Source organism: Pan troglodytes, chromosome 1, assembly GCF_028858775.2.
Source record: "Pan troglodytes isolate AG18354 chromosome 1, NHGRI_mPanTro3-v2.0_pri, whole genome shotgun sequence".
NCBI classification, from domain to species: domain Eukaryota; kingdom Metazoa; phylum Chordata; class Mammalia; order Primates; family Hominidae; genus Pan; species Pan troglodytes.
The window spans coordinates 22,538,595-22,562,816 of record NC_072398.2 but is presented as its reverse complement, the minus strand read 5'-3'; the positions used below and the strand labels follow the sequence as shown (position 1 = coordinate 22,562,816).

Here is a 24,222-nt window from a genome sequence, read left to right as displayed (position 1 = left end):
TCTCAGGAAATAAAAAATGCTGTATTGACTAGTGACCTGAAGAGATACCTTTTGTTGAATGGGTTTCTACTAAGTGATATCAAATCAATAAAATGCCCAAGTAAAGCTCAACAGAGGAGAAAAGATCAGATTTCTAACAGTGAATTCTTAATGGAGTTGTTGAGAAACACGCCAGACAAGTTAGTCAAAAGCCTGAGTGTTGGCTTGCCTGTGAAATGATTGTAACAAGTCAGTCCGTATCAGACAAAGTTGGAAGACCCTGCCTTTAAGTAAGAAACATCAGAGTGGTCTTCCCTGCACAAACACTTTGCAAACGTGTCGTGGTTGACCTTGTCCCTTGAGGCCGGTGTGCAGTGTGCACTTCTGCTGACCAAGCAATTCATTCCTATCGCTTTGAGTCTAAGCCTTAAAGTAATCCCCAACCCTGCAACTGAACAAAAGGAAACCACTACTACTACACCCCTACTATGTACCAGGTACAGTGCTAGGCACTTTTATAAACATGACATAATTGAACGCTCACCACTCCATGAGGTCACACTTACTCTCCCCATTTTTCAGAGAGCTTGCTAGCCATGTGTACACTGGAATTTCACCCAAGTCTCCTAAACCCAAGCCTAGCACCCTTATCCCTGTGGCAGCAGTCACAGGAATAAGCAACAAACTTGCATTCCCAGGGCTTGATTCCCTTTCTTTGTTCTTCACCTTCCAGATGGTTCTGTATTTCTTTTATGGGTAGATAATGCAGCAGGGATTTTTTCTCTCCTTCATTCATTCACCCATTCCTTTAACAAATGCTTTAAAAGCATGCACTGCGTTCAAAGCTGAGGTGGATCTGCAAAGGCGAGTAAGGAGCTTATCCACTGAGGAAGTTTGTTAGTTGAAGGGTGTAACCATGGGTCCTGTAATGGTATTGACTATTTTCCACCCTTGCTTTCCTCCTCTGTAAAATGTGGATATTAAAGGAAATGAGGCCAGGCGCGGTGGCTCACGCCTGTAATCCCAGCACTTTGGGAGGCCGAGATGGGAGTATCACAAGATCAACAGATCGAGACCATCCTGGCCAACATGGTGAAAACCCATTTCTACTAAAAATACAAAAATTATCCGGGCATGGTGGCATGCGCCTGTAGTCCCAGCTACTCGGGAGGCTGAGGCGGGAGAATTGCTTGAATCCGGGAGGCAGAGGTTGCAGTGAGCCAAGATCATGCCACTGCACTCCAGCCTGGGTGACAGAGCGAGACTCCATCTCAAAAAAAAAAAAAAAAAAAAAAGGAAATGAGCTCTAAAGCCTGTCCCAGACCCAGATTTCGATACTGTTAATTATGGAAGCTATCGAAAAGTTTTTGTTTTGTTTTTGTTTTTGTTTTTTTGAGACAGAGTCTTGCTCTGTCACCCAGGCTGGAGTGCAATGGTGCAATCTCGGCTCACTGCAACCTCCAACTCCTGGGTTCAAGTGGTTCTCCTGTCTCAGCCTCCTGAGTAGCTGGGATTACAGGTGTGTGCCACCATGCCCGGCTAATTTTTGTATCTTTAGTAGATTTAGTATTTTTAGTAGACGAGGTTTCACCATGTTGACTAGGCTGGTTTCGAACTCCTGACCTCAGGTGATCCATCCACCTCAGCCTCCCAAAGTGCTGGGATTACAGGCATGAACCACCACACCTGGCCTAGTTTTTGTTATTTTTTAATAGGAAGCACAGAGGCCTAACTTCCTAATGAGATCATATATATTTATGGTGTCTGTCAACCAAGGAGACTTGAACTGTATTTAAGATAATAGTTTACTCCTGGAAAAATGGATCAGGGCTGCTGTCTTCACCAGAAAGTTGGGGTGAATGAAGGGGGCCCAGTGAGAAAATGAAGAGCTGTCTGGCAGAACTTCAGCAAGTCAAATTTGACTACAAGGTCAAGGGACCAGGTCAGCAGATTCTTCCAGATCACCAAGGTAGCCCTCCACAGTCAGATGGACCGGACCCATGGGTCTGAAGGAGATGCTGATTGTTTCTGCTCCGTGTTGTTTGGGACTGCCTGTAACACCATCGTCACTTGGTTTGGTAAGTTAACACAGGAAGGGCAACCATCTTAGAACTGGTAATACAAAATCCCAAACAGGCAGCTGCCACTCCACTTTTCAAATTACCAAAGAGTTCATAGTTGGGTTTGGTGTGACTTTTGTTAACAATGAGCTCCCCTGATGGCTGAAAAATACATCTTTCATGATGCCAATTCTACCCAGTGAGGAAAAGAAAAATCACAGCAAGGCCTTGTCATGGAGTTGAGAGTACCATATGCATAAACCTACCATCCCAAGGTCTCCTCTCCCACCAAAATCCACAGAACCCTCTACCCTGAGGCTGCGATCACAACGTGCTTTAGAAGACTTCCCAAGTTAATTCTGAACCACCTCCTGATTATCCAAAGTCTGTAGTTTTTTTTCCACCAAGATATAAAATTCTTTCCATTAAATACCTTAAAATTCTACCTTTAGATAACTAAATTGAGACCTGACAAAATAAAATAAGCCTAAACAATGTTATCAATACTCCTAGGAATATAAATAAACTAGCCAGTACTAATCTAATCTGGAACTGCATTTAACAGGTATGTGCCAACAAAATCAGAAAAGTGACTCTGTAGCAATTCAGCATTTAAAAACAAAAATTCTGAAAATGACTCATGTAACACCTGAAATATATTTCTCTAAAAACACCGACTGACTGGTTTAATGTTTTCTTGTAGTACCTAAAAGCGGGTGAGTCTTGAGCTGTATGTTTTGCAAAGTCTAAGCATTTGCATGATAAGTAGCAATGCTTAGAATCAATCTCTCTTTGTCTGTATACCTCACCTTTACTTGAAAAGGTTTTAAGCTGGCTGAATACTTTTATCTTTGATAAGACAAGGTCTTTGAAGTGATGTTTTGGCTCTGTGTGGGCAAGGCCTCAGTTTCTAGACTTCAGTATCTGAGGGGGGACAATGCCCTGCTTTTTGTTTTTAAACAGAATGAATCTTTTACTGTTCAGGTTAATGTTCTGGCATCCTACCAGCTGTCTCTACCACCAGACTAATTATTAATGCTAATCTTAGGTATGGTACTGATGATTTATTTTGATGATACTTTTTCAGTGTGAAATTACAAAGAGCCTTGCTTATGGCAAAGAGATAGAAGATAGGCAGATCAATCAATTGGTCTCAAGCAAAAGCACAAAAGTAAAAGTGCCCAGTTTTGGCCTCAGTGCCGGAAACCCACACCTAAGAAGTCTTGTCGCATTTCCTGATACCCTAATACAAACACTAGGCTTTAAATCAGATGTCTTCAATTACATAGTCACAGACAGAACTAGATGACCCCATGAGATCATTCCCATACAATACCCACATTTTCAGAGGAGAAAACTAAGCTAGAGAAGCAGAGCCCATGAGTGTGTCCTTGGTTCCCTTTGAATTTCTGAGTGTTTATTTCCTCATCCCCAAACAGATCAGAGTCATACCCGGAACCCAACATAAATGAGTCGGGGTCCTCCCAGATCTCAAAGCTGCTGAGCCCTTGCCAGAAAGATCCTTTCCATGTGCCTGAGAGAAGAAGGGTACCCCATCTTCAGAAAACAGCATATGCAACCTGAGCTCATAACCCCACAAATCTGAGCTTTCAACATTCTCATCTAGAAAAGAATTTTCCACTTAAAAGTATTCACCAATAGATGCATTTTTTAAAGTACCCCTCTAGGCTTTTAAATTTTAGTTTGGTTTACCCCAAACTAAAATTTTTACACACTTTTCAAAACCACATAAAACCATGTTAAACTGTTTGGATTTTTTACTATTTGTATGAGTTCGTTTTTCACTCAGAAAAAAAAAAGACAACAAAACTAGTCAACATCAAAAAAAAAAAAAAAAAAGCTAAGGAAACAAAATTCCAATGGCCTTTAAAAAACAGTAAGCACCATGAAGCCAAGGGTTTTGTATTACACTTCTTTATACACCCCCCCCAGGTAATTAGGCCAGTGTTTTTTGGTTTTGTTTTTTGTTTTCTTTTGAAACGGAGTCTCACTCTGTAGCCCAGGCTGCAGTGCAGTGGTACAATCTCGCCTCATTGCAACCTCTACCTCCAGGGTTCAAGCAATTCTCCTGCCTCAGCCTCCCAAGTAGCTGGGATTACAGGCGCCCGCGACCACGCCAGCTAATTTTTGTATTTTTAGTAGAGACGGGGTTTCACCATGTTGGCCAGGCTGGTTTTGAACTCCTGACCTCAAGTGATCCACCCACCTTGGCCTCCCAAAGTGCTGGGATTACAGGCATGAGCCACCGTGCCCAGCCTTCTTTTGTTTTTTGTTTTTTTTTTGTACATATAACTGACAGAACAATTTTGAAATAAATCAATAAAAATCTATTTTTAAAGTAAGGTACTTTTATATCTTAATACAACATTTTAAGCCTGGTGTCTCAATGGTCCAGATTATCTTAAACAGAATTATATAGGGAAGTAAACAACCGCTGGTTAATTTTTAGTTGTCAGAAAGAACAAAAGATTGAGCACTATCCTTGCTCAGTGCAATTTGATTTTGTTTAGATCTCGGAGAACAGTAAGCATGAATGTGCCTGAATTTCAGCCATTGCACACTGGGCGTGTAATGCAACTATTTCTGAGCAAATTTCAAGTGTCTGATCCCTACTAAGCAGATATACTGTCACCCGCTGCCTGCACACCAAATCATACACACTCATTCCTCAGCAAGGATGAAGAAAGCGCCACAGGAGGCCCGAAAGGCTTAACTCTGTGGGAAGGTAGGGCAGCATAGAAAAAATCTCAGTGTCTAGTGTGGGTCTGAGGGCCAGGGGTTGGTTATGTGACTGGAACGCTGAACATGCCATTTCAGACCTGTGTGAGTGGGGTGAGCAAGTGGGAGCCTGTGTGAGCATAGGAGGGTAAGTGTGAGCATGTGTGAGGGCGAGTGTAAGCAAGTGTGAGCAAGCATGAGAGTGTGCAGCTATAGCGTTGTGCAGTAGCTGGACAGACACAGCAAAGTCCAGAAAAGAGAATGCTACATCAGTTTGGTAGAACCTCAGACAGAGCTGGTGGGGCTTTTATCTATCAAACACAGAAAGGCCCAGCCAAAAGACTCACTGCATCAAGATGTCTGGCCTTCTGTAGACAAAATATCTATTGCAGGTAATCAAGTGATTTTTGACCCAATGAGCTGATGTTTGGGTGTCACAGATAAGGCTCCAGCGTAACAATCTGTACAAGAAGAAAACTTTGCTTATCGTGCAAGCACTCAACCAAAGCTCAAAAGTCCCTAGGATCCCATAATTTCCAGTTGGTTACCCACCCTTACCCCCCTACACACACACACACACACACACACACACCCCACTTCCCACCAGTCTCATGTGATTCAGAGAGCAAAGCCGGCAGGGAATTTTTCCCTGGCTCTGCTCTGCGGGTGTCTGAAAACCTGTTTAAAGGTGGGAGGTAGACTGGACAACAGGCTGGCCTCGTTTCTACCTCTGGATATGTTCACTAACTTAAAAACACCACTTAACCCTCTGGTTTCTCAAATGGCATCCTTCTGGCAAATGGAAAAAAAAGTCACCTGTCGTTATTGATCTCCCCGTTAATTCTCTTCTAGACAAGAGCCGTTTTCAAACATCGGGACACAAACTGTTTTGACAACCAGCCAATAGAAGTTGCTAATCTACCACTAGAAAGGGTGAATGGACAGTCAGGGAACAAGTTAAAGTGACTTTGGCTGTTCCAGCTATGCTTCAGGAGTTCAAAAGCAACTGGGAGGGATGGGACGGGGGACCATCTCTTATTCAGTAGGCCTCTAACTGCTGGGCAGAAAGAGAAATCTGGCCCATGCCTTCAGAAATAAGTATTTCCCACCTGCCCTTGACCACCATCCCCTTCCAGGTGGACCGCTTCCCCCTCTAAAGGTGGTGCGCCTATGCCTGACAGCAGGTGCATAATGCCCAGGGGCCCTGTCCTAGCCACAAAATGCCAGGCTGATTGGGGCGATTTTGCATACACATTTGCCTCCAGATCATCAGCAAAAAGCAGAGTTTCATGAAAAGGAATGCCTGGTCTTCAAAAATCCAGACTGTGATTCGTGAATAGGGAATCAGAGAGGAGTATGTTTTGTGGTCCAAAATACCTTAGTGAAGAATGCAGAGTAGAAAGCTCCCAGTCGTGGTGGAGAAAGTTACTGAGGTACAGTGAAGAGTATTTGATATTCAAGATGAAATCGGAAGGCTACCTACTATAATAAAATGCAGACTTTCCCCCAATATAGCACAACCACCCCTGGCACGCTGAACTAGGAAATTCCCCATGCTCTCTGGAAAAGCTAAGAGAAAGCCCAGACCTTTTCAGAAGTGCTAGCTTCAACTCCTATGTCTTCTGTAAGATACTCTGATCCTCCTAAGAGTAAAAGCAGCCTACAAGTTCGATTAACCATGTAATAGAAATAAACTCCTGTCTACTGCCATAACCAGAACAAGATGTCAGTGTGATGACCCAAACCAGAGGCACGTGAAAACATACCTGAAATGTCAACCTGTACCAACTGACATGTACATCCATTAGGAGGTACCTACTCCGGAGATAACACTCAGGTGCCTGTGATACTGAAGAAACCATCTGCTTAGCTCAAAGTATGGTTTTCATTTAATTCATACATCAAACTGCACCTTGGTTACACTGACCACACAAACATTGCAATGGTCTGGCTTAACTTACTGAGGCTCAGTGATTCCTCACCCAGTTGACTGGCCACAACCACATCTACAGGTTTCAGGGTCCTGTCATAGATTCACATCACTCATTTTCCTGGCTTATTAGTAGAGGCTAACTTAATTTGATGATATCCTTGTCAATTTTCTTTGGCCTGAATGAAACACAGAGTTAGGTGTTTCACCTGATCAGACAAAAACTACACTCAGTAGCTCAGTTCACTATCTTTGGGGATTAGTCCAGAAGTTTTTGGTGACGTTTATGAATATTATTTTCCCAAGAAGCGTGGTGACCTACATGAAATACTTTTAAAACTTGTTTTTTAAGATATGCATGGAAATAGTAGAAAGACTCAGATTCACTGTCCAAGCTAAAGTGCATGGTCAGTGCCTCTGCTTCCACCTCAGCAAACACACCTGGACAGAATTATTCACTGTGACTGTCCCAGGGCCCTGGTCTGAGTTTTCATGACTGTGTAGAAAGTAAGAAAAAGGGATGCATAGGGCATCAAAAGTCTGCTGAAATCAGCATGAGTTCTGGGCAAATCTCAGAGCAAGACTTACCACTCTAGGTTTCTGCTGGTCCAGGGTATGCAGGAAGGCTGAGTTGGGGTCCAGGGTGCGCTCAGGGTCACTGGAGATGTCCTCCTCTGAGTCTTCGTAGGATGAGGAGAAGCCCGTGGAGGAGGCCGAGGAAGAGGACAGTTTCCTCAGGGGCAGGTTGCCCCGAGGGCTTCCCTGCGTCTCCTCCAAGGCCCCATCCTCCTGGGTGCCCATGTCTGTAATTATGACAGCAGGTATGTTGCTGGGGCTGCAGGCCTCCCTCAGGAAAGGCTTGTCCTGATCTTGGGGTAGCAGCTCCGGACTTGGGAGGGCATCACTGTCCTGCCGCTGGCTTTCCCAAGTCCCCTCTGATTGCACCCCTGTGCCACGCGTCCAAGCCAAACCGGCTTCCTCCATGGTGCCCTGCCAAACCCTGGAGTTCCCAGGCTGCACACCCACCCTGTCCCCAGGAGGGCACTGAGGTTCTTTCAGATCTTTCGCAGCGTCCCAACGGGGCAAAGGCTCCAGCATTCTGCCAGAAGGAATTCCCGCCTCCACATTCCCGGTCCCCGGCTGTGCTGAGGGGCTGCCCCCAAGCAAGCCCAGCGTTGGGGACCCTCCCTCCACTCTGTCGGAGAGCTGCCAACGCCCCCCGCCCACGGGGGCCCCACTTCGGGCCTCCTCAGGGCCTACGGAGGCCAGGGCTCTGGGCAGCCTGGACCAGCTCAGGGCATCAGAGGACTCTGCGCTTTGCACGCTCACAGTCGTCTCCTCTGGCCTTTTGCCCACTTCAGGCGCCCCAGAGCCCGGCATGCCACAGGGCAGATTTCCTTTCCCCATCTTCCCAGGGGGTTCTCCATCGCGGGGCCCGCCCCTTTCTGGGGCTGGGCTTGTCTCACTGCCCAGAAACTGCCCCTGCCTCTCCACCAGGGCCTCTGGGGGCTGCAGGTCCTCAAGCTCACGGGCTCTCCCAGACGGCTCAGTGAGGGCAAGATCCTGTGGACGGTGTGGCCCAGTGGATGTAACTCTCGCTGCCACTTCCGTGGCCATCGTTAAGCTAGCTCCGACCAGCCCCAATGAGGGAGCTAGGCAGCTCCGAGTTCCCGGGGTAGGAGAGCCCCTTTTGTCAATTTCCATAGCTGTGGGTGAGCCACAGCAGGGACTGGCAGGGATACCCTTCTCCATCCTTACAAAAGCGGATGGACCCTGAGCCTCTGATCCTGTAGGGGCAGCCCGGCCGGGAAGAGGTGGCATTCCTTTCTTCACCTGCGAGGGGCATAGGCTGGGCCCTCCTTTCCTCCCGGAGTCGGTTCCTGAAGTCTCTGGACATTGCTCCCCCCAGGACTTTGTCCTCCGTTCCTCGCTCCGGGCGCCCTGAACCAGGACCCTTCCAGGGGGCTGACTGCTGCTGCGGAACGGGCACGGGGAGGGCGAGCGAGCCCTGCCCAAACGCGGGCTGCGGGGCGCTTGAATGGCGGAGCTCTGTGCCTGGATGTGCGCCTCAAACATGCCCACTTTCTGGTTCACCTGCACGTTCTGCAACTCGCGCTGCAAGATCCGCAGCTTCCTCTTGGCCTCCTCCGGCCCTGGCGGGGAGAGGGTACCGGCTGCCACCACCTGCTGCCGGTCCCCTCGCAGGCGACCAGCCCAACTTGGGCTGCTCACGCTACTGCCGCTGCTGCCGCTGCCACTGCCGCTGCTACTATTCAGCCTGCGCCGGCCGCTCCGCCAGCCCCCGGGGCTCCGGGGCTCCTCGGGCGACAGCGACTCGGCTGGGGGAAAGAGGAAAGAGGCGCCTCTCCCGGGGCTGAAAACGCTGCCGGGGCTCAGCACTGCCCTCCCCGGGGGCGGGGGCGTCTCGCTGCCACTGGGCCCCGGGCCGCCGCCGCTCTTCATCTCGTTGGCGCTATTCATGATCACCAGGCTATTAAGCGCATAGCAGTACACAGCCATAGTACTGGGTCCCGCGCTGCCCGCCGCCGCGGCTCCCGCTCCTGCTCCGCCGCCGGCGCCTCCTCCTCCCGGCGCTCCCGGCTCAGCCCCGGAGGCCCGGCAGCCGCGGCTCCGCGCGCAAATGGGGCGGCATGGCCTGGGCAGCGGGCTGGGGGCACGACCGCGGGCTCAGCCCCCGCCCAAAGCTCCATAAACAACCGTGCGGCTGTGGAGATACAAGGAGAAAAGTCAGGACCCTGGAGGGCGCGCGGGGGGAGTTGGGGGTCGCCTGCAGAACCCAGAGGGAGCCCCGGGAACACAATCTATCCGGGACCCAGCGCCACCGGACATCTCACCTATGGGGACGGCGAGGCTCGGCGAGGGCATGCCCCGGCTGCCTCGGTCGCCAGCGCGGTTACGGGTGTGCTTCCCCGCCCCCCACCCCGCCCCAGGCTGCGATGCGCTTTATGAGGTCCCTTCAAATCCCAATCCTAATACTCGTCTCGCGGACCGGCGAGAAGCGAGGTCCAAGTCCTTGGCTCCTAAGTATGCTGTGTGCGGGGCGCGGCTGACTCAGCTCTCCCGGGCTGAGGACACCCCAGCCACCGTCTCCGGGTCTCCCCAGCCTGAGCAAACATTGGCTATCCAGGGCAACCCGGCAGCCCTCGCCCTGGGCTTCAGGGTCTCCCTGCTCCACCCTCTCGGGGCATCAGAGACCGACCGGCTCGGAGGGAACCTAAGCGGGACCTGCCTTGCCCGAGCCGCTGCCAGCGCCCGGATCTGGGAGGGCGCCCGCGTGCCCGCCGTTTACCTTCCTGACCCTAGCCTTGGGGCTGTGCCTCTCGGCCTACGAAGGCCTGGGCGGGCGGCGGGGCCGCAGCCGAAGCATTTTTCAGTGCTAGCCTTGTCGCCTATCCCTAGACAAGTGTTTTGTGAGTGTGGGCGCACCGAGGTTCTACACGTTCTCTTTACCGGAACCAGTACTTGCTGCCCCCCTGCCGTCGTCCCCTATGGGGGGGTGTCTGTGAGTGTGTGTGTATACACGCGTGTGTGTATACGCGCGCACGCGCGCGGAGCGAGTCCGCTCTCAGCGCGCCCTGTTGCCGAGGACGCGGCTGCCCCTGCGGGCTCCCGGACCCGCGCCCACTCGGAGGAACTTAGGGGCGTGCATGGCTGCAGCCGGGCAGCAGCCCTAGGTGCACAGAGCCTCTGGCTCTGCAAACCTCCCTGGAGCCGGCGCTCTAACACCCCAGGGCAGCGCCGCGGAGCGCAGGGCTTCTCCGCATCCCGGGCAGCCTCGCCCGGCGCCAGCAGAGCCGCCCCGAGACCCCAGCCTGGGGACTCCTGGAGCGCGCTGGGGGAGGCGGCGCGGAGTGAGCGGCCCGGAAGGCGGGTAGGAGAAATGCGGAGACCTCGTCTCTCCCTATTTTCTCCCCACCGCCACTCCATGTCACCCTCCAAAATCAAACCCCCTTCCCTGCCTCCCCAGCCCACCCCTTTGCCCTGTTTCGGAACCAGGAACGCCGAGATTCGCTCCAGAGCAGAAAGTGAGGGAAAAGAGGGTTGTTCGGAGGCGAGAGCCATTAAAAGGCCGCCAAACTTACCTGCAGTTTCTCAGATTCTCAGGTCCTGTGTAGACTACATGCCCAGAGGCGCAAACCTCGTAGGGACGAGATGGCTTTAAAAGTAAAAATGCTCAGAAATTATTTTCTCACAAGCTATGGACGACAAAAAAGAGGAGTGCGAAAGAGGGTGGAAAGCTCTTCGGTTCAGGGGCCCGGCGATCCCGTCAGTGGCGACGCCAAGCCGGCCCTGCACGCCCTTTTCGACCGTGGAGATACTGCCCCTGTCAGTGTCTGCTCCGGGCTACTTCAGTGTTTGTTCAATGCACGATTAAAAAAAAAAAAGAAAGAAAGAAAAGTTGTGGGGGGGGGGTAGTGGAGGAGGGAGGAGGGAGAAAGGCGGAGGCTTGGGGGAGGAAAGCAGGAAGGAAGTTGTGAGCCTGTCTGGGGTTGAACTCAGCGGAACAAGTTTTTCTTTTCTTCTTTTTTTTTTTTCTATTGCTTGGCAAGACGAGGGAGGGAAACACTTAAAAAAAAAGTTTCCATTGTTAGCTAACAACAAAAAAAAAGGCTTTTAACTTCTGCGGTTTAAAGATATACAATTCATTTTCCACCCCTCAATCGAGGCTTGCTGATGTGTCTAGCTTTACGAAACTATTTTTGAAAAATGTTTTTAATAAAGTTTTGAGTGTATGTCTTAAACAAAGCAAATCATGGGGACCTTTTTAGCATTTAAAAAAGGCTACAATCCTATATAAACAGTTTGTGTTCTTGTACACAGTTCTGCAAATTCAAAGAAGGTACATTGAGGTCACCTTCCTGCAGAGTTGCAGGTTTTAAGTGCATCACAGTAGTATTTTGGAAGACTGGTTGGTCTATGAGCTGGGGATGGTTTTGCAGTGCAATTGGTAGATATATAAATACACCTTTACATGTCACATTTATTTATAAATGCACACGGCACATGTGACATTCGCATATTTTTGCACTTAATTCTCAGAATTATTTTAAGAAAAAGCATAGTCCTGAAACTAAGAAGGCTTAGGTAACATCTGAAACCCCTCTTGCTCCTGTAGACCCTTGTAGACTGTCTCCTGTAGACTGGATCATTTTCAAGAAACTTTCTCCCCTACTATCAGCAAAAAAGGGAGAAAGAACATCAGCCAACATTACTGGGCAGGGGATCCTACCCCTTCTAAGCCCTGGCACTGCCAGTGTGTTTTACATAATTCTCTAAATCTTAAACTACAGCATTTAGTGAAAGGAGGGAAAACACAGCTGCACGGCTCAGGAGACTGAAACATCCAAAGCCTGAATTGGTCCTTATATCATGATTAGCTGAAATTCAGATGGAAATTTTGACTTTGCTTGTAGCACACAGATCTCTTGCTTGTTTATGTAACGATACTGTTAAGTGAGCAAAGCAACCTGCTGCTCCATCAGGAAGAGGCTCATGCTAAATCTGAAATCAAGAGATCTTCTAGCCAAGAATACCTGAGAATCACACACTGTTGAAAACTTTATAATTTTTAAAAATTAGAAATGGAAGAATTGAACCTAATTACCCTCCTACCCTCAATGGGGCTTTTTAAAAAAAAAGCCCAATCCCAGAACTTTGGGAGGCCAAGGCAGGCAGATCACAAGGTCAGGAGTTCGAGACCAGCCTAACCAACATGGTGAAACCCTGTCTTTACTAAAAATACAAAAATTAGTAGGTCGTGATGGTGCGCTCCTGTAATCCCAGCTACTTGGGCGGCTGCTGAGGCAGGAGAATCGCTTGAACCCAGGAGGTGGAGGTTGCAGTGAGCCAAGATCGCACCACTGCACTCCAGCCTGAGCGACAGAGTGAGACTCCATCTAAAAAAAAAAAAAAAAAAAAAAAAAAAGAGCCCAGAGTTATTCAGGTCTCTGAGCAGTTATTCAGGATCTGAGCAGTTCCTAAGAAAGAGAAGCCAGCCCTCTCCTTGACCCTAATTTGGTTCTCTAGGGGCAAAAAAGAGGAGTTGCCAGTTTTCAGGAGACCCAGTCATTGGAGTTCATGTCTGAGGGGCCTTTGTTCTAGTAGAGGCCAATACCCATGTCAGGTGTCATGGTGGAAGAAACTGAAGGACCTAGCAATGCATACATTAAGCACAGACACTTAGCTTCCCAATCCCTGGGAAACCTCACTGCCACCTCACAGCCTGACATCATCAGGCTTCCGTAGCTGAGAAACTTAGACTTCTTGAATGTGCAGTCAACCTGAAGAATTATTGGTCAGAACGCAGCCAGCAGCTGTCAGGTGTGACATGCAGAAGGGGTTTCTGCCTTGGGCTCGAGGTGGGGCTAGCTGATGATTCTACCAGTCTAAAATTCTAACTGTGCCACCAAGAGCAACAGCGGTTGGGGAAAAGATGGAATAAAACCCATGTCTGGAAGCTAGCATAGTGGGTTTGCATCCTGAGAGAGAATCTAGTTGTCTTCCATGATTGTAAATGAACATGAGAAGAATATTTTACATAGTACTTATTTGCGAGACACTGTTCTAGACACATTATAAATATTTATACATTTTTATCCTCATTAAAAACCCTACGAGGCAGGCATCATTATTATCCTTATTCTACAGATGAGAAAATGAAAGCGCAAATGGGTGAGTAGTTTGTCCCCAAATTCCATTGCTGGTAAGTGGCAAAACCAGGATTTGAACCTGTGTAATCTGGGTCTAGAATCCATGCTTGTCACTACTTCTGCATATTGTATAGTTATTATCTATAACCATAGGGAAGGTGTGCCTAACTTTTCAGTTTTCTCTATAACTGTAGGGAAGATTTGCCTAACTATTCAGAGTACCCATTTGTCTGCTTTTGAAATTGAAGTTAAAAAATCAAAGCTATGAAACTAAGAATAAAAGGAAACTTCCTCAACTTGATAAACAGCATCTGCGAAAAACCTAAAGTTAATATCATACTTAATGATGAAGTACTAAACACTTACCACTAAAATTAGGAAAAATGGCCAGGCGCAGTGGCTCATGTTTGTAATCCTAGCACTTTGGGAGGCTGAGGAGAGTGGATCACTTGAGGTCAGGAGTTCAGGACCAGCCTGGCCAACATGGTGAAACCCTGTCTCTACTGAAAATACAACAATTAGCCAGGCGTGGTGGCACGCACCTGTAGTCCCAGCTACTCAGGAGGCTGAGGCAGGAGAATCACTTGAACCCGGGAGGCAGAGGTTGCAGTGAGCCAAGATAGCACCACTGCTCTCCAGCCTGGGCAACAGAGTGAGACTGCATCTCAAAAAATAATAATAAAATGAAACAAAATTAGGAATAAGGTTAGCATGCCTGCTGTCACCATTTTTATTTAACACTGTACTTGAAGTCCTAGACAGTGCAATAAGACAAGGAAAAGGAATAAAAAGGCATCAAATTGGAAAGGAAGAAGTAAAACTATTTATTTAGATTATATAATTGTCTATGTGGAAAATCCTGGGTCTATGAAAAAGCTATTAGAACTAATAAGTGAGTTTAGTAAATGTATTAGTTTGCCAGGCTGCCATAATAAAGTACCTCACACTGGTTGGCTTACAACAGAAATTCTGTTTACAACAGAAATTTATCTTCTCACAATTCTGGTGACTAAGAATAGTTTCAGTCTGTAGATCAAGCTGTTGCAGGGCCAGTTTCTTCTGAGGCCTCTCTCTTTGGCTTGTAGATAAATCTCTCTCTCTTTTTTTTTTTTTTTTTTTTTTTTTTTTGAGACGGAGTCTCACTCTGTCGCCCAGGCTGGAGTGCTATGGCGTGATCTCAGCTCACTGCAACCTCTGCCTCCCGGGTTCAAGCAATTCTCCTGCCTCAGCCTCCCAAGTAGCTGGGACTACAGGCACCCGACACCATGCCTGGCTAATTTTTGTATTTTTAGTAGAAACGGGGTTTCACCATATTGGCCAGGCTGGTCTCAAACTCCTGACCTTGTGATCTGCCTTCCTCGGTCTCCCAAAGTGCTGGGATTACAGGTGTGAGCCACCACATCCAGCCGATAAATCTCTATGTATCTTTATATGGTCTTCTCTCTATATAGGTTTATGTCCTAATCTCCTCTTCCTATAAGGACACCAGTCATATTGGATTATGGCCCATCCTAATGACTTCATTTAACCTTAATTACCTTTTTAAAGACCCTACCTCCAAATAGTCATATTCTGTGACATCATGGGTTAGGACTTCAACATATAAATATGGGGGGAAACACAATTCAGCCCATAATAGCAAGGTTGCAGAATACATGATTAATATACCAAAATCAATTGTATTTCTACATACTACCAATAAATAATCAGAAATTTTAAAAAATCAAATAATAATATCTTTACAATAACATCAAAAACTATGAAACACTTAGAGATAAACATGACAAAACATTTGAAGATCTATAATGAGAAAATTATAAATCACTACTGGAAAAAAAAAGACCCAAGTAAATGAAGAGATATACCATGTTCATGAATTGGAGGACTCAATATTGTTACAATGTCAGTTCTTCCTCAAATTTATCTGTAGATTCAATGCAATCACAGTCAGTATTTCAGCAGGTTTTTGTTTTTGTTTATTTTGTTTTGTTTTTATTTTCTAAACTTCATAGGGAAATGCAAAAGATCTAGAATGACCAAAACAACTTTGAAAAAGAATGCAGTGGGAGGACTAACACTATCTCATGTCAAGACTTATTATAAAGCTACGGTAATCAAGATAGTGTGGCATTGGCATAAAGTTCAAAAAATAGATCAATAGGACAAAATAGTCCAGAAATAGACCCACGTATATATGGACAATTGATTTTTGACACAAGTGCAGAAAAAGTGGAGAAGTCTTTTAACAAATAGTGCCATAACAATTCAACATCCATATCTAAAAAGAGGAAATTCAATGAATATCTTATCAATATTGTACAAAAATTACTCAAAATGGCTCACAGATCCTAATGTAAAGCCTAAGACCAAGAAACTTTTATAAGAAACATAAGAGAAAATCTCTGGGAACTTGGGTTCCTGTTTCTTAGATATGATACCAAAATTAATTGGACTACATCAAAATTTAAAACGTCTCTTCAAGGCCAGGCACAGTGGTGCACATCTGTAATCCCAGCATTTTGGGGAGGCTGAGGCGGGCAGATCACTTGAGCTCAGGAGTTTGAGACCAGCCTAGGCAACATGGCAAAACCCCATCTCTACAAAAAAAAAAAAAAAAAAAAAAAAAAAAAAATTAGGCCAGGCATGGTGGCTGATGCCAGTAATCCCAGCACTTTAGGAGGCAACGTGGCTCACGCCTGTAATCCCAGCACTTTGGAAGGCCAAGGCAGGCAGATCACTGGAGGTCAGGATTTTGAGACCAGCCTGGCCAACATGGTGAAACCCAGTCTCTACTAAAAATACAAAAATTAGCTGGGCGTGGTGGTGAACGCCTGTAGTACCAGCTTCTCAGGAGGCTGAGGCAGGAGAATCACTTGAACCTGGGAGGCAGAGGTTGCAGTGAGCCGAGATCACACCACTGCACTCCAGCCTGGGTGACAGAGTAAGACTGTCTCAAAAAAAATACAAAAATTAGCTGGGCATGGTAGCACGTGCCTGTATTCCCAGCTACTCAGGAGGGTGAGGTGGGAGGATCAATTAAGCCCGGGAGGCCAAGGCTGCAGTGAGCCATGATCATGCCACTGCACTCCAGCCTAGGTGACAGAGTGAGACCTTGTGTCCACAAAAAAAACCCCAAAAAACAAAACACCCCACTTCTCTTCAAAAGATACTGAAAAGAATGAAAAGACAATGCATAGACTGGGAGAAAATATATGCAAAGCATACTGTTCATAGCAGCTTTATTAGAATTAGCCAAAAATTGGAAACAACTCAAAAGTCCATCAGGTGAATGGATAAACAAATTGTGGTATACAATGGAATATTATTCATTAATAAAAAAGAAATAGACATTGATGTACATACAACATGGATGAATTTCAAAAGAATTATGCTGCCTGAGAAAAATCAAAAAGAGAATATCTACTGTATGATTCCAAATATGGAAAATTCTAGAAAACACAAACTCATCTATAGTAACAGAAAAAAGACTGGGTGGCTGCCTGAACATGGAGGCTGTGGAGAGGGGCAGGAAGTAGGAAAGATGAAGGGACATGTAGGACATTGTGAAAGTAATGGATACGTCCACTGTCTTAATTGCAAGGATGATTTTATGAGTGTATACATACAAGAAAACATACAACACTGTAAAACATTAAATATGTGCAGTTTGTTGTATATCACTTATAACGTAATAAATTTTTTTTTTTTTTTTTTTTTTGATATGGAGTCTCACTCTGTCGCCCAGGCTGGAGTACAACAATGGCGCCATCTCGGCTCACTGCAAGCTCCGCCTCCCGGATTCACTCCATTCTCCTGCCTCAGCCTCCGGAGTAGCTGGGACTACAGGCGCCCGCCACCATGCCAGGCTAATTTTTTCTATTTTTAGTAGAGATGGGGTTTCACCATGTTAGCCAGGATGGTCTCGATTTTCTGACCTCGTGATCCGCCCGCCTCGGCCTCCCAAAGTGCTGGGATTACAGGCCAGAATTTTTTTTTTTTTTTTTTTTTTTTTTGAGACACGGTCTTGCCCTTGTTGCCCAGGCTGGAGTGCAATGGTGCGATCTCAGCTCACTGCAACCTCTGCCTCCCGGGTTCAAGTGATTCTCCTACCTCAGCCTCCCAAGTAGCTGGGATCACAGACAACCGCCATCATGCCTGGCTAATTTTTGTATTTTTAGTAGAGACGGGGTTTCACCAAGTTGGCCAGGCTGGTCTTGAACTCCTGACCTCAGGTGATCCGCCTGCCTCGGCCTCCCAAAGTTCTGGGATTACAGGTATGAGCCACTGTGCTCAGCCAATAAAGATATTTTTAAAAACATAGCTATGGATGGATATAGCCTTTGATGAGGATATTATGGGCCCCATTCCTAGTGTCAAGCATGGTGCTTGACATATAATCTCTCTTCTGGGTGAAACGTTCTGGGTAAATTGTTCATTTGTTCATTCACATGTTTCATGGAATAACTCTGTGTCCCCTTTTTTCAAATATAACTTTGTTAAATTATCACAATCGTTCCAGCTGTCGCATCTATCCTGCAATATCATCCTCTTAGGAATCCTCCTCTGATGGCCCAGCCTGAAATGACCTCCTCCTCCTCACATGTGGAGACTCTGTATCAGCACCCTTCACTCAGCATCCCTCCTTCTGCCTCACACTGTTAGTAAGCTTTTCACGCTCTCTCCCATAAGGTCCTTGAAGGCAGAGAGCAGCTATGGCTTTTCTATGAACAACCCCCACCTCCCCTGACCACTTAATACCTTGTCTTACATATATTTATTCATGATTAATTCCTTAGTCATTAAAAATACTATTTTTTAAAAGACAGACTTATTTATGTAAACATATACATACACAAACACAATCTTGCTACCCTCTGCCACTACTCATGAGGCATATGGTCTGGAAGAGCAAAATGAGAACAGCAAATGTTATGATTCTAGGCTGATATGGAAAAGAGAAAGTCCATTTTTATGTTCCCTATACACCTGAGCTTTAGCCCTAGTTTCATGGCTTCCTGGGTATACTTCACTATTATAACAGCTTATTCTTCATGTATTCATTCATTCATCAAATGCTTACTAAACCCTTCCCTCACTCCATGCTATGTTATAATGTGCTACCTTTTGTCTCCTCCTCTTTGAGGACTTAGTCCCATTTGCATCTGCTATGTCTGGTGTAGGGAAGGTATTTGATCATATTTATTGAAAGGTCATTGTCCCCAACTCAGGCACGAGCAACAAAAGCATTTTCTGCCTCTCCTAAATCCAGAGGCTGCTTTGTGGTGGAACTGGAAAGAGAATACCAAGCTGATTAGGATGATTTCTGCAGCAAAGTGTAAGATACTTATAGGTATATTCCATTTACATGTGGACATTGAAACAATTATCTAGTTTCAAACTGACTTTTCCAGCCATCTAAACAACAGATTGGGTTGGCTCTGTTGCAAATCTATTAATAAGTTATGCACAGAGACTCAAAATCCATAGAATAGCCATGATCTGAGCCGGTGGTATAAATATATGCATTCACTCAGCATCAAAAATGTATATATACATTTTTTCATTGTCTGTAAACAACCATGAACTGATAAGAGATGGACTGAAAAAATGCGATCCTGCTTTTCCTACCTAAATGTGACTTAGCTAACTTAAACACTCATGTTGAAATGTTGTGTCAAGCCCAGGTGCACTGGATTAGCACTTTGGGAGGCCAAAGTAGGAAGTTTGCTTGACGCCAGGAGTTCAAGACCAGCCTAGGCAACATAGCGAGACCCTGTCTGTACAAAAATTTAAAAATTAGCCAGGCATGATGGTGTGCACCTGTAGTCTCAGCTACTTGGGAGGCTGAGGCAGGAGGAACACTTGAGCCCAGGAGTTGAGGCTGCGAAAAGCCATGATTGCACCACTGCACTCCAGCCTGAGTGACAGAGCGAGACTCTATCTCAAAAGAAAAGAAAAGAAAAGGAATGTGGTGTCAAGACCTTGTTTTAATTGAAATCAAGTCATTTGCTGTCAGTTTAAGATGCTGACTCTATATGGCTTTGCACTAAACCTCTTCTCCAGGGATCCCCTCCTACACACTGAAAAGGCTGCCTTTGCTTTAAATCCTAAAGAATGAAGGGTGGGCCGGGCATAGTGGCTCCCACCTGTAATCTCAGCACTTTGGGAGGCTGAGGCGGGCAGATCACCTGAGGTCAGGAGTTCGAGACCAGCCTTGCTAACACTGTGAAACCCCGTCTCTACTAACAATACAAAAATTAGCTGGGCGTAGTGGCGGGTGCCTGTAATCCCAGATACTCAGGAGGCTGAGGCAGGAGAATCGCTTGAACCCGGGAGGCGGAGCTTGCAGTGAGCGAGATCACACCACTGTACTCCAGCCTGGGTGACAGAGCAAGACTCTGTTTCAAAAAAATAAATAAATAAATAAATAAATAAAGAGTGAAAGGTGAGGAGCGGCCTTAGCACCTTTCTCTGGATAACTGGATTTGTATGACATCTGCGGACCCTTAGGACAAAAATAATTGGTGAGAAAGAGCATTGGAAACGCGCAAGTTACAGGACATTCACAAAATGTTTTCTCTGAGGTTTTGATACAGTGGGCCTTGTGTTTGAATAGCCTCCATTAGGAAGTTTAGGAGAGCCAGAGAAGGACTTTGAGTCAACCTTGATCCATCATTTAAGACTTTAGGAATGAAAAGAAAGTGTTAAGTTTACGTGCTTGGTGTGTAAGAACAGAGTCTCAGAAAAGGTCACCATCTAATGTTCTAACACAGAATAGACGGCTGTCTTTGGTAGAAAAGGGAAGTTTCTCATGCCTCCCATTTCTCCTTTCCCTTACAACAAAGGGACAGCGCCAGCAACAAGAGATTATATCTATATTGGTTGCAAACCACACTCAGTCCATGCTTCAGGTGTCTACAGAGCTTCTGCTGGTACCCACTAACGCAGCCTACCTCACTGCTGTTTAACCCATGAGCATCTCATTTCAGCCTTGGGTATCATTAACGCCATTCATTTACTCTTTAAACTATAACTGGGTTTTCTAGGCAAGGGGAGAGGGAAGAGAAGGATATGAAGAGGAGTTGTACTCATCTTTAAAGTACTCACAGACTAGAAGGGGAACCAAGTGTTAAAATAGTTATAATTATTTTTATTTTTATGTGATATATGGTATAATAGCACTCAAATGACCAAGAGAGAACAGTGGTAGGGGTGGCCTTGGGCTAGGGGAGGAGATGGGAAGGCTTCAGGAAATGGTTATCTTTTGGTGGACTGTAAAGGATGAGTAGGAGTTCACCAGGAAAAGAAGAGAGTCTTCTAGGCAGAGGCACAGCAATCACAAGTCCCTTGACCCATGGAAGAGCAGGTTTGAGGAGTGTTGAGTCCATGTGGCCAGAGTATATGGTGGTGGTGAGTGGGGGGCAATGGTGGGGAGAAGAGCCTGGAATAACAGTTTGGGGACATGTGGTGAAGTTCCTTAATTACTATGCTAATTAGCTTGGATTTTCATTAAAAATGATAGGCAGCCACTGAGGAGTTTTAGGCAGAGTGACACAATTAAATTAGCATTTTAAAAAGATATCTCTGAGGCAATACAGAGGATATATTGTAGGGGAAATAGAGACCAGGTTCAGTGGTCTCTATTACAGAGCTCCAGGGCACCGGGCCCTCAGAGATGGGTAAAACACTGCAACACAGCCCTACCTTTCAGGAGCTCGCTACTGCGGAGGGAGCATATTAATTACCTGTTGCTATCCCAAATTACCAGAAACTTAGCAGCTTGAAACAACATGTATTTATTATCTCACAGTTTCTGTAATATGCAGTGTGGTTTAGCTCAGTCCACGGCTTCAGACTACACTTAAGGTGTTGGCCAGGACTGGGCTTTATCTGATCCTCAACTGGGGAAGAATCTGCTTCCAAGATCACAGTGTTGTTGGTGAGATTCAGCAACTTGCTGGCTTTGGCCAGAAGCTTCTCTCACTTCTTTGCCATGTGAACCTCCTCAACATGGCTACTTGCTTCATCAAAGCGTGAAAGCTTAGAAGGCAACAAAGAGCGTCTGCTGACAAGACGGAAGTTGCAATCTTATGTAACATAATCACCTCCATTGCTTAGAAGATTATAATCCTATCACCTCCGCTGCTTAGGAGCAAATCGCCGAGCCCACTCACACACAGGGCCGTGAATGCCTGCAGGCAGAAATACTTCAACCCATCTTAGAGTCTGTCTCTAAGGATAGAGACTGGTCTTGAATTCTTTCAGAATAATAAGACAAAAATAAGGTAGCTGTATTCTCCAGGGGCTATACAGTCAAAGAGAGGTTACCTGGACTGATCTGTGATTAAGGGAATACTTCCTCAAGGGGCTCAATTAGAATGCCGTTACTGTGGTCCTGGAATAAGATGTTGAAGACCTGAAATTTCCCTATTCATCAGTTAATTCTTTTTTTTTTTTTGAGATGGAGTCTTGCTCTGTCGCCAGGCTGGAGTGCAGTGGCACCATATCGGCTCACTGCAACCTCCGCCTCCCGAGTTCAAGCGATTCCCCTGACTCATGGTCCCTCGTAGCTGGGACTACAGGTGTGTGTCACCACACCTGGCTAATTCTTTGTATTTTTATTAGAGATGGGGTTTCACCATGTTGGCCAGGATGGTCTCAATCTCCTGACCTCGTCATCTGCCCTCCTCAGCCTCCCAAAGTGTTGGGATTACAGGCGTGAGCCACCACGCCCGGCCTCATCAGTTAATTCTTATTATCCATTGGGTCCTTTGGTTAAAAAGTCCATGGTGGACAAAGGTTTATTTATTTAGTCTTTTGTTTGTTTTCATTTTTGTTTTTGAGACAGTCTCGCTGCAATGCCCAGGCTGGAGTGCAGTGGCACAATCTTAGCTCACTGCAACTTCTGCCTCCCGGGTTCAAGTGATTCTCCTGCCTTAGGCTCCCAAGTAGCCAGGACTACAGGCACCTGCCACCACGCCTGGATAATTTTTGTATTTTTAGTAGAGATGGGGTTTCACCATGTGGGCCAGGCTGGTCTTGAACTCCTGACCTCAGGTGATCCACCTGCCTCGGTCTCCCAGAGTGCTGGGATTACAGGTGTGAGCCACTGCACCTGGCCTGGACATGAGTTTAAATCCCAGTTCAGCCACTTAGAGCTGTGTGAACTTGGAAGTTAGGTAGCCTCTCTTCACATCAATTTCCTAATCCTCAAGATGGGGATATTGCTGCTTACCCTATAGGGATCTTGAAAGATTAAATGACGTGGTGTATATGAAAGACCCTAGCATGGGCCCTGCCACATTGGAACTTAGCCAGTAACTTAGGCCACATCCTAAGCAAGACTCACGAGTGCAGAAGGACCTGGATCGAAGTTACAGGCAAAACCGGCTGTGGAAGAGCCTGGTCCTCAGGCTTCTCTTTAGAGGGCAGCCAAGACTGTCACAGACACATCCCACATCAAGGCCCGCTCAGTGGTAAAAGCAAGAGGACCTTGCATCTCCATGTTGTGGACCCTCCTTTTATTTAGTGACCACCTGATAAACACTTGCTGACCCGCCAGGACTGGGGTTCCAGGGCTACATCACCCATCTCTAGCAGCTCTCTAGGGCCCTGAAATGGAGTGTTTCCTCCTCTTCTGAGCTCTCCCCCATCATCCATCCAATGGTTTAGCACTCGATTGCTTTTTTTTTTTTTTAAAAAAAAAAAAAAAGGATCTTGCTCTGTGGCTCAGTCTGGAGTACAGTAGTGTGATCGTGCCTCACTATAGACTTGAACTCCTGGGCTCCAGTGATTCTGCCGCCTCAGCCTCCTGAGTAGCTGGGACTACAGGCATGCACCACCATGTCCAGATAATTTTTTCACTTTTTTGTAGAGATGGAGTCTCCCTATGTTGCCCAGGCTGGTCTCAAACTCCTGGACTCAAGTGATACTCCCACTTCAGCCTCCCAAAATGCTGGTATTACAGGAATGAGCCACTGTGCCCAGCCTAGACTGCTTTTAAAGGTATTTATTATGTGCCCATCTCTGTGCTAAACTAAAACACCTGATTTAAACAGGTGTTAAAACAGGTGTTTTAAACAGAAGCAGGGGTGAGGGGAGGAGCTCATCTTGGACTGAGGCTTTGTTTTTCTTAGAGGCCATGTGCTCCCTGCTAAGGTGGAGCTGAGAAGCTGGGAATAGGCTGAGATGCTCTTCCTTCACTTGTTCTCCTGAGTACAGCCTCCGTGCTTGTTGTTACATAATTTCTATTAAAATTCCTGGAAATGCAGCTAGAAGAGTAGCTCCCAAAGAGCCCTGAGGCATGAATGCTGAGGTTGAAAGCTCCCCATCTAAACTGTGTCTCCAAGTGCTGACAATGCCAGCCCGACTCACATCGTCATTGGTGACAATGCCAACCCAACCAACTCACATTGTGTGCAGGATTCCCAAATGCCCAGCAGCTTCAAAAATAGACATCTTCTCCAAAGAGAGCAGACACGGTGAAAAGCACAAAGATGAATGACTTCAAATTATGAGATGCAAAGAATGCCAACTTGCTCACATTAAGGTAAGGTATAATAGGTTGTAGGAGGTTAGGAAGGCATCTGTGAGGCCACCACTTTTCCAGTGGTTCCTGCATGCCCCCACCCTGCTGTGCTTATTGCCATAAAGCATCACAGAGCACGGCCCGACCGTGGTCAGGGTGCTCAATGGCAAGCAACAGAAACTGTGTATTGCTTCTATAAGCACAAGATAAAGTTATAATAAAGATATGGGGATATCTTGATGATAAAATCATCAAGAATGCCAGAAAATCAAGCTTGGGAGATGGGGCAGGAATGGGGGAGGCTCCCCAGGTCAA

General features: G+C 46.4%; 1 protein-coding gene across 5 annotated transcripts in view; it reads right to left on the bottom strand.

Moving 5' to 3' along the window:
* Positions 1 to 10,954, bottom strand: part of ITPKB (inositol-trisphosphate 3-kinase B) — a 108,246-nt gene extending 97,292 nt beyond the window's left edge. For 3 of the 5 annotated variants that reach the window (XM_054674681.2, XM_063791387.1, XM_063791393.1), the window contains exon 1: positions 7,297 to 9,370. In XM_054674681.2, coding sequence (XP_054530656.1) covers positions 7,297 to 9,228 — 1,932 coding nt within the window. In that variant the 5' untranslated portion in view covers positions 9,229 to 9,370. Of the gene's footprint in view, positions 1 to 7,296; positions 9,434 to 10,811 lie in introns of those variants that run through there. The other 2 variants (XM_001141610.8, XM_063791399.1) reach the window with 1 other exon arrangement.
* Between the last annotated feature and the right edge of the window lie 13,268 nt (positions 10,955 to 24,222).